General features: G+C 35.5%; 1 protein-coding gene across 2 annotated transcripts; it reads left to right on the forward strand.

Moving 5' to 3' along the window:
* Nucleotides 1-4,745: 4,745 nt before the first annotated feature.
* verm (LDLa and CE4_CDA_like_1 domain-containing protein vermiform) lies at nucleotides 4,746-11,206 on the forward strand. Of its 2 annotated transcripts, none has more exons than XM_028320955.1 (5): nucleotides 4,746-4,964; nucleotides 6,411-6,552; nucleotides 7,620-7,750; nucleotides 9,452-9,601; nucleotides 9,748-11,206. In XM_028320955.1, the coding sequence occupies exons 1-5, from the start codon at nucleotides 4,913-4,915 to the stop codon at nucleotides 10,905-10,907; spliced, it is 1,635 nt and encodes a 544-aa protein (XP_028176756.1). In that variant the 5' UTR covers nucleotides 4,746-4,912; the 3' UTR covers nucleotides 10,908-11,206. The 2 variants fall into 2 exon arrangements, with proteins under 2 accessions (XP_028176756.1, XP_028176757.1); XM_028320956.1 differs by lacking the exon at nucleotides 7,620-7,750 and adding an exon at nucleotides 7,904-8,016 and having other exon boundaries at nucleotides 4,747-4,964.

Consider the following 11,206-nt stretch of genomic DNA (forward strand, 5'->3'; position numbering starts at 1 on the left):
GGCTTAGCCAGAATATATAATCTCTTGGGTTTAAAACCATGACCCAAACGCGATTAGTGTTCTGAGAGTTCACAAAATACTTTTTTTTTGCCCCAAAGAGTATATAAGCGTTTTTCCTGTATGATTTAAGTTACAACTCGTTTAGTCAAGGATACATGCCATTGTAAACGATTTGCTGTTCTGTATGTAACCATTTCTGCGAAATGTACACGTCATTGTTTACGCATTGGTTGTTACTGGTTCCACAGCGAATAATTAACATTAACTGAAGGGCCCTCTTGGCTCTTATACTGAAAACAAAAAATATTAACTTGTCAGATTACTCTTGCGATTCAAATGTACAACGTCTTAACAACGTCTACAAACTTTGCCGATAGGTATTTTGCGGTAAAGCTTTTTCATTTGACCTTATCTTAATTCTAAATCTAGCTTCACGATTTCCTAGATACAATACGAGACTCATGCGATCATCGATATTATAGTACCTATGTAGGTACATAGTTGTTTTGTGCATTTAATTAGCCTTCATAACAATGACGTATTTGTATGCTGGACGTAGAGATACCGACTATTGGTAGAGCTACTATCTATACGGATAGGTATGTATATGCATTGTCGCAAGTGAAAGGAAATATCTGGTAGGATCCTTGACTCGCGCGCGCCTACTTGCGACGACATCGGTAGGCTACGATGTACCACTGATACATCATGAAAGTTATTTTTATTAATACACGAAGTAATTAAGATCCTCGGAAGCTGTTTTATTAAATGTTTAAAGCTTGTAATTACAATCTTTTCCTTAAATTAATATGATTACCTACAAAGGAAGATGATGTTTATGGCCCGTGCTCCGCTTTGCAAAATGTCAATCACTATTGTATTTACCTATTTAATAATATACTAATTTATTAAATTTATTAAAACTTAACATAAAAAAAACATAAAGTCAATTAAGAGCTTAGTTTAATAAAATTGGTGGGTCTCATATTAAAAATTAAGTATTTTAATAATATATCATTCAAACGGTGTCTAGGAATGTTAATGTTAAAAGTTTTCAGATTTAGGTAGGTATACATTAAGAAAAATACTCGTAACAGAATTCTTATTAAAAATCAACCATTATGTTAATTCATAATACTAAGAATACTAAAAACTCTATATCCAGGTCAAATATGCACGTAACAACCGCAAGGTGTAAGCAATCGATAGTTTAAATGTTAAATCTTCAGTATCTTGCGCAACAAATAACGCATCTCGTGAAAGTGCAAATGTAAGAACCTAAGTAATCAATGGACATGACAAGTGAATCCAAATGTTTTCAAGAGTTCATGTGAGATGTTATAAACTTTTATGTAACTTTACAGGCATTGTAAGTCCAGATTAACGGTAACAATGTGTATCGTCTATTATACCGGTTCCTGTGGATCAAACAGTTATTGCAATACGAACAAGATCGTCTTAGTGGCCATATGTCTGTAATTCTGGTTTTGCAGACATCGCTAAAGATGTCGGTTCAGTCAGCGGTCAAGAGGTCGGCCTCGTCGCGTGCACGTCGCGGGCCGCAGCACCCGCCCGCCCGCGCTCGCCGGCGCCGCGCCCAGACCCCGCGGGTCTTACATAACCTGATCCACCCGGACATTACAATACGACTCGTCTCCCAGATGTTTTCATCTTCGGAAACAATTATCACTGCGTTCAGCATTGTTCTTTTACACTTAATTGCTCATTATAACTATGCTATAGCCGGCCTCGCATGGTGGTTTGGGTGACGCACTACGAGATGTCGCGGGTTCAATCCCCGCTCACAGACATTAATTTGTGCCCATGTATGTACAGGCTATGTAGCTTTTTGTATTGTTCTGGGTGATTTCTGTATACTTACAGATTATAAGGATTCATCTTGTTATGTGTATGGACTTAAGCGCCGTAAATTTTTCTGGTACATAGTTACTTACTCATTGTACAAGTTTCTTAGTTTGGATACAGAATAAATACTAGTGTGGGACCTTAGATTAATAATCTATGTTTGAGTCTAAGTGGTGCAGTGTTAAAACATGGAAGGATGTTATTTTATTTTATTTTAAATAAACAGAAAACAATATTTATCTGTTATATCAAGGAACGCATACATGAGAAGGGACCGGCTTGATCAATTGCTACGATGTTGCACTGTCACGTCGCGAATAAACCTGATTGCTATTTTTATTCAACGGGTAAAGATGTTCATAAGCACGTTCAAGATTCGAAATCAGGTAGTTTTTAGAATGGTAAATGATTGAAACCTTTTCAACTAATAAGAAGCAGACCTTGACGTCCTTGACTCTTTCTTGACTTGTACCCCATCTAAGCAGGTCTTCTCGCGCAAATAACAGGCACGTGACCTCTGAATCTATTAACATTTTCTCAAAATCACTTTGCGAATATTTAATTAAACACATTTTTTTTTATTAATTCAGCTGTCAGTCCTACATTTGATATGAGTTAAAAAATATGTAGATTTGTGTTAATTAAACTTACCTAACTACATTGATTTGTTTAAAATGATAAAATTGATTTTATTTGTTTTATATTATAGTAGGTACTATTTACAAAACGGGATTTCGTAAAAAAGGCATTATTTGAAAAATATCAAGCATACCTACTTACATTGATTCAGTTCGAGGATTAATCGTAATTTATTTTTTAGAGCAATTAAGTACTCCATAAAATAATCTTTGCTACACAGTAAAAATAAATATGGCTGTCGGAAGGTCGCAATAGTTGTTGGTGGTGGTTAAAAATCGTATCATATTCCATGAAAATACTTTCAGTGAGGTATTTATGAAGTAGTAAACATACTTATTAAGGTCGGAGTAAGTTACTACTTTTCTACGCGGCATTATTTTCCGGAAACTTCAAGTTCATGTAGATCAATGTCACATCCTATTTATGTAGATACGGCCTACTTACTGTAATTAAGAAGTAGGTAATCGTACTTTCCGCACTTTATTATCAAACATTAATAACTTCGTTAAAAATTATATGTAATAATTGTAGATGTTACTTGATTAGCCACAAGACATAAGAAGCAGTCTGAGATACTCGAAAATAGAATCTTTCTATCGACCTTGATTTCACATTGACATAATTATTTAAATAAAACAGGTTCACGCTAACCTATTTACCATTGGACCAGTATGTAAAAGAGTATTCTCGATTTCATGGAATTGGCAAAAAGGCCATCATAATCTAAAATATTAAAACTTAACTGGATTTCATCTTGATTAATTTAATATGATAATATTTTTCTAACAATCACGTTATGTAATGAAAAGGTTTAAAATGAGGGTAGAGAAAATGCGTATGACTCTGACACAACACTGGCGAGACATGCTTTTGATGAAAATCGCAATTAACGAATTGAAGTCTGTTTGGGCTATTGCTTCATGTAGACATGGTAAAAGAAATGAAATACCTTGTCTTGCACAAGGAGAAAGTAAATTGATTGATCAATTAGATTCTAGTATGCTATAAAACATTAAAACATACCTATAAAATAAAATTATTTCCCTTAAAATCTATCCATAAATAAAGATTCAAAAACAACTTTTAGTCAAAATTAACAAGGTTGCCGATTTAATTCAATAATTTGACGAAAAGTTAACCTTCAATATCACGTCGTGAATGCGGAAACTGTCTAGTTAAGGCAAAAATTTTGATCAACTCCCGAAAGTGAATATGTCATGAATAGTTTCATAATTATTTATAGGGACGATGTAGGTATAGCTTATATGACCCATATTTAATTTTAATCACGAGTAAAATAAGATAGGTAATACTTAAGAACTACAAGTTTTACAAAACAATAAAACGTATTACCTACTGAGCAGAGATGATGCACAGAATTCAATTTTGCAAAATCTATTATTTCCTGAACTCATAATTTATCACTTCAACCCTGAACCCTTTTTCAAATACTTTTCTCATATCTCATTTTACAAATATATGGGTGTCATAATAGCCTTAAATGTTAATAAACGTGATTTGGAAATATCTATGCAATATATTAAATTCCATACATGTAGACCATAATACCAAATAATGTTATTGGTAGATGTTAAATAGCAATTCATTTATTAAGTTTAGACCATGAGTTAGGTTAGCCCATGAAACTCTGATTTTAAAATCACTCCATATTGGTAATAAAAATGTGCAGCAAATGTGGTCATCAAAATTAAATATTAAAGATTCAACACCTGAACTGAAGTTCTTACCACTTGTCAGGTTTCAAAACTGAAACATTTACTCCAATATTAAAGGTACTTACTTCAAAAAGTTAGTATTAAAATATAAAATGAATTGCTTATATCTCCGTACAATTTTTCCGCGCGCGAGTCTATGAAAATGTAAAACACAAAATTATTAAAGTATTTTTTTATTTAGGAAATTAGGAAGTGATTTATTAGATGTCCTTGAAAATGGTTTTTCTTTGTAGGTAACGTTTCCGTAACACTTACTAGTAAATGGGTAAATAAAAAAAACCTTAACAACGATCGTTAAAAAAACTACAAATAGGTGTAGATTATGCAAAATATTTTTAGAAAGTTTATCATTTATCATTACGTAATAACATTAGGGGGTGCTATTAAATGACATGACGTTATTTTTCTAGCAGTCATTAACTAAAAAGGTAATAATCGTTAAATTTCGTTAAGTCCTAGTAATGTCATCCAGAGCTTAATATAAGCTGGTTGGTGGTGAGGTGGTTTACATCGACGGGAGGCGCAGTTGGTATAGGACGGCTGGAAGGTGTCAGTGCGCTGGGTACTCGGCGCGCCCTGCCAGCTTATATAAATAGGTGAAGAGGGGCAGCGGAGACCTCTTGCACTTTCTTGGCGGAGCGCGACGCAACGACCAGTCAACGCCGAGCGCCATGGCTCGACACGCGTTTTTGTGTCTTGGTGTGTTGCTGTTCGCCTGTTACAGTGAGTAACCCACCATATTTTTTTTTATTTTACAAACAAAAGTTTCATAACAATAACGGCCTTCATTATTTTAATTTTAACTTTAAAACTGGAAAACTCAATAGATTTTTACAATTATTTTTAAATTGGTACTTTATTTTTTTAATTAAGCTTATTTTGAGAGCTTTTCATTCTATTTAAAGCTACCTATTCATATCAAGTATGTACTTAAAATATTGTTTTAATGGTGACAACTTTTATTTAGGTACACAAATTATGTGTAAATTTTGTGTTACATATTTTTTTAAACTACCGGCACAAAGAAACTAAATCGTTAAATATTTGAATAATCGTGTTTGTCTTTATTATCTTAACTTATAAACTGGTGATCTTCTGCTTTTAAGGCTTTATAAATAAAATACAGGAGTGACAATATGAAATTATTTAATCCATTTTTCTTTCTTTAATATAGTTTCATACGATGGCTAGCATATTACTCGATGGTCATAATCTTAAATATTTTCAAATGTTAAAATGCCGTAAGTGGCTTGAGGTAGTGTCTCAGGCGCGGGTTAAAGGCAACAATAAGCGAACGCCGGTTCTACGTGGCTCGTTTACTTGACTGAGCTGACCTCGATTTCTTCTCAACATTTCAACTTTCAATGCCGACGTCAAGTTACTTATAGAATGTAGTTCTAACTTGAATATCTATTATGCTAAGCCGGTTTTATACTAGTGACAAATGTCATTAGTAGCATGAACTCTGTTGGTAATTAACTTTAATGATATTAGTAAGTTACTAAAGTTTTTTAAAAACTATGTGGAAATACTAATGTATATTGGGTAAACCTTGTGAATTTCCTCGGTTTAATAAGGGATATAATTAAAACCAGGCAAGCATACTCAAGTCGCGTGGCATTCGGCGTCGCAATGAAACGGTACTACATTCCTTCACCGGCGGTGTTGTAATCGTTGCTTACGCTAAGTTGCGTTACCTAATAAATATGTTAACGTTGCCGTGTTTGTAGCGAAATTTTAATTTTTTTCTTTCGTTACATAAGGCATAAAATTACAAAAAAAAATTAAACAATGTTTTTAAACAATCTTATTTAACTACATGCATTTCTAAGACAGGATCTCTATCGTACATTCACAAAAAGTAACTCTCTTTTATTACACTCTGAATACATCTATATATATAAAAGAAAGTCGTGTTAGTTACTCCACTTATAACTCAAGAACGGCTGAACCGATTTAGCTGAAAATTGTCAGGGAGGTAGTTTAGAGCCAGGAGAAGGACATAGGATACTTTTTATCCCGTTCGAAATTAAAAAAAAAGTCTGCTTATTTATTGCCATTAAGGCGGAACAAAGTTCGCCGGGTCAGCTAGTTTTGATATAAAAATTATGTAGGTACTTTCTATTTGAGGTAGGATGATATTTTATATTCATGATATTTGTTGCACAGTACACGGCGAGAACCTGAGAGTTAAGAGACAAGATGAAGATGCTGGGAGCGACGATGTGAACCCTGAGCAGCTGTGCGAGGGTCGGCCCGCCGACGAGTACTTCCGCCTCACCACCGAGGGAGATTGCCGCGATGTCGTCAGGTCAGTACCTCTATCTAGGAACAGATTACCCCATGGCTGATTGTAAAGCCCTACATGGCGCCGCAACGAGACCTCTACAAGAAAGACTAGATGAATAGTTTACCGAGGCGCTACGCCTAGACGCAGCTATCGCATGTTCTGCACGAGTTGGACCCTTGAAAGTGAAACTCACTATTCTAGTTTTGACGCAACGAGAACGCAAATACAGTAGTAGTTTGCTCTGTTTGTAAATAGAAACAACTTACATAATTTATTATTTCCAAATCATTTCCAGTGAGTACTAACTGCACTACAGTCATCTTCACACTTTTTCATTATTGATGTTAAAATTTCGATTAAGATAACTTTGATCCGACTCTATTACCTTTGCTACTGCCTTATAAAAAGTTGAAATAACATTTGCATTCTACATAAATACTATATCAGTCAAAAATTCGAGTGTCACTTTCATGATGAGGGGGTAGATCAATCAATATAAAAATATGTTCTTCTAGCATTAATCGCAGATTAAAGTATCGGATATGATGAAAAAGTTATTGTGATAGTTTACTCACATGAAATTGTGACTAAGTGAACTCCTTTTTGCTTAAAACAGAGACTAGAATAGAGATATTTATTCATTTAAATTTAGCACTTGGTATGCGGTGGTGACACTCGTGTCCGTGAACGGGCCAGTCACCGGCGTGTCATGAATACCTAGTATTTTATTTTTGTTCAAGTAAGTATACCTACCTAGTACGTGTTTAGTCCCTCTTGGGAAATCACTACCAGTCAGTAGGTTCATTTAAAGTTTCAGAATATTAAGAAAAGTTCCAATATAGTATAAAAAAATATATTAGCTTTTGTATGCTTATTTTTAATTTAATATTTTTTCCTTCTGATTGTAATTTCAAGCAAAATATGTTTATAGTTAGTTTCTTTAATGCAAAGAGAGAAAAATGTGCAAAGATGGAACTTTAGTAGTAGTTATGTAAACCACTCATGTGTCAACAGCTTTATTATAACTGTACACGAGTTGGATGAGAGAGAGTGAGTTGTGCTTTTGCTGAAAAAATCGCTGTGTACAGGTGCGACAAAGGCGGCGAAGACGGAGTCACCCGGCTCGCCTCAGTGAGGTGCCCCGGCGGTCTCGCCTTCGATATCGACCGCCAAACCTGTGACTGGAAAACACACGTTAAGAATTGCGATAAATTAGAAAGTAAGTTCCGTGTACCACAGGAAGTGGGCATGCGAAGGGCTCGATTACAGCGCTGGAATAACCAGATATAGCAAAGTCGCTACGAGCTAGCCTTCCGGATGTTCACTTCCTGTTATAAAACATTTAATTTAATTACATTTCTTGTCAACGCAGGTGCACTAGGTCAGGTCTTAAACAGATCACTTGCCCGTCTGGACTGGCTTTCGATCTCGATAAACAAACCTGCGACTGGAAGGGTAAAGTGAACAACTGTGACAAACTGGAGAGTAAGTGCCGAAATAGAAGCTATTCGCGTGTAGCGAGCAACCGGGCTTGGGTGAAGGGGCCGCGTCGCACTGTAGTTTAGGCGTTGCATGAGGCCCCGGACCGGGGAGCGGCCCGTGCTGGACCGACCCGTTGGTTACGCATTAACATTCTTCAACGATAAACTATAACTAAAATATTAATGATAAAATAAACAAAAATAAGTTATAACTACTTAAGTGCAAAACTTGTTTAAACCTACTTTGAGATCAAATTAATTGTAAAGAAGAAATTATTTTTGAAATTTCTAATCAGTATACTTATTAAAGAACAGAGTAATTTTTTGAAGTAATGTTGATGCAAAAAAATATCTTCCCCCAACGTATTTTAAACTAGCGAATTAGTGTAGCAAGGAAATGCTACAAGGGATTTAATCGGAACACTTTGCCTGTTCACTATTTAAATAAGCACAGCCAGGGATTGTAAATGTAACTTTTGTAAATATACACAAGTCTAATAACTCACTCCATACACTACACAATCCTCTATCTTCTTCTGTTACCTTACTAACTAACCTAAACTGCTTTTGAGCTTAATTTATTCTTGAAACTGTCTAACCCAACAATAAGTTTTACTCATACTACTAACACCTTGGAAATCACTTATCTAACCTATTTAATAACTACTTATTTGACTTGCCACTAATTTTTTGTTTCGAACACAACCAATAATGCTTTTCAATGTGGTACCATGTTTTGTCCAATGCTTCTTTATGTTTGATTCTGTTTCTTTCTAATTGCAGTCGCTTTAAGTTCTATGGTATGCAAGTAGCAAAAAATATCAATAGAGCATTTAAATTACTTAGTTCTTTTGTTACCCCTTAGTTAGATATCCTATAAAGTTTGAACATACCAGAACTTGGTTCGGCTGTAAATTCTTTATTACCTATACGTTTGATATTTTCACAAATAAGCATGTACCTATTTACCATCACTTAATTTTACTAAAGCTTAGTTTGTGAATATATCAAATGAAATACCATGTTTTATTGCAGTCTGATTTCTATTAAACTCCATATTCCATGATTTTAAATTCAATCTACCGTTTGTGGACCTTTTTCATTGTTAATCAATCAATATACATACCTATACCTAATTTATTTATTTCTTACTTATCACATTCAATCTAATTAATTTCTTGCTGACTTATATTTTTTCGTACCTTTCCTTTCTCTTTATTTTTACCATAATTGTTAACTTTGTCATCCTATCATGCTTTGCCGAGTCTTCTTCGCCAGATTCTCATGGATCTCATAACACAATTACATTAAATACGGAAAAAGTCACACAGACGAGGCACCGAAAGCTAAATTTCGAGTTAGACACCTGCGACCTAAAAAGACCTAATCACAACAACATTGGCTTTCAAGAAGCTTAATATCTAAATAACTATTTTCAGAACCAAGAAAAATCTTACCCATCCTGAAAACTGATGAGCCCATTTGCCCTGAGGGAAAATTAGCTTGTGGAAGCGGGGACTGTATCGAAAAGGAGCTGTTCTGTAACGGAAAACCCGACTGCAAGGACGAGTCCGATGAAAATGCATGCAGTAAGTAAATACATACATCAATTCAATACTAGTTAGTTACGTTCTAACTTTAATTAGCATATTCTTTTCATATTTTTACAATTTCTTCATAAGTGTTTCTTTTTGTGAGAAGTACAAAAATAACATATTGTTTTTTTCTTTTACAGCTGTTGACTTAGATCCCAATAGAGCCCCTGACTGTGACCCTAAGCAGTGTGCACTTCCTGACTGTTTCTGTTCTGCTGATGGTACTCGTATCCCTGGTGGAATAGAACCTAACCAGGTGCCTCAAATGATCACCATCACATTTAACGGTGCCGTTAATGTTGACAATATTGATTTGTACGATCAGATTTTCAATGGAAATCGCCACAATCCTAATGGATGCCAAGTACGAGGAACCTTCTTCGTTTCACACAAATACACAAACTATGCTGCCGTTCAAGAATTACACCGTAAAGGACACGAAATTGCTGTATTCTCAATTACACACAAAGACGATCCGCTTTACTGGACTAGTGGTAGTTACGATGACTGGTTAGCAGAAATGGCCGGTGCTCGGCTCATTCTCGAACGGTTTGCCAATTTGACAGATGCCTCGATCATTGGTGTCCGTGCTCCTTATCTCAGAGTAGGTGGCAATAAACAATTTGAAATGATGGCTGACCAGTACTTTGTCTACGATGCATCGATCACTGCTCCTCTAGGTCGTGTACCAATCTGGCCTTACACCCTGTACTTCAGAATGCCACACAAATGCAACGGTAATGCCCACAACTGTCCGTCTCGAAGCCACCCTGTTTGGGAAATGGTTATGAACGAGCTAGACAGAAGAGATGACCCTACCTTCGACGAATCACTGCCAGGTTGTCATGTGGTTGACTCTTGCTCCAACATTCAAACTGGTGATCAGTTCGCGCGCCTTCTGCGCCACAACTTCAACCGCCACTACTCTACAAACCGCGCTCCTCTCGGTCTGCATTTTCATGCATCGTGGCTCAAGTCAAAGAAGGAGTTCAGGGATGAACTCATCAAGTTTATTGAAGAAATGTTGGAAAAGAACGATGTTTATTTCGTATCGCTGCTCCAAGTTATTCAATGGATGCAAAATCCAACTGAATTATCATCGCTACGTGACTTCCAAGAATGGAAACAAGACAAATGTGACGTGAAAGGTCAACCTTACTGTTCTTTGCCAAATGCCTGCCCATTGACTACCCGGGAGCTGCCAGGAGAGACACTACGTTTGTTCACCTGCATGGAGTGCCCTAACAACTACCCATGGATCCTAGATCCCACGGGGGAGGGTTTCAATTTTAAGAAGTGATCTCTTTAAGTTAAATTAAAAGACTGTAAACACATGTAAATAATACTCAGTAATGTTAACAATAATTACAAATATGATCGATAGGCAGGTCGACATCAACATTAGTAAATATTCTTAACATTAATATATTTTTTGTTCTGTGCATCATTTAAAACAATAAGAATTCAATTAACAACGCTATAATTTGAGTTTGATGTTTGGAACACGTTATTATGTTGATAGCAACCACATGCTGCCTTTACAATTTTTACTGCAGTTAGGTAGAACGGTAGACTTGATGTTTCATTAAGTATAATTTA

Source organism: Ostrinia furnacalis, unplaced genomic scaffold, assembly GCF_004193835.3.
Source record: "Ostrinia furnacalis isolate ACB-3 unplaced genomic scaffold, ASM419383v2 OfSCF7464, whole genome shotgun sequence".
In the NCBI taxonomy this organism is placed as follows: Eukaryota; Metazoa; Arthropoda; class Insecta; order Lepidoptera; family Crambidae; genus Ostrinia; species Ostrinia furnacalis.

Coding starts and splice junctions, on each gene's coding strand:
- verm (XM_028320955.1), top strand. CDS start 4,913: ATGGCTCGACACGCGTTTTTGTGTCTTGGTGTGTTGCTGTTCGCCTGT. Junction 6,553..7,619: donor GATTGCCGCGATGTCGTCAG/GTCAGTACCTCT, acceptor CGCTGTGTACAG/GTGCGACAAAGGCGGCGAAG. Junction 9,602..9,747: donor GTCCGATGAAAATGCATGCA/GTAAGTAAATAC, acceptor TTTCTTTTACAG/CTGTTGACTTAGATCCCAAT.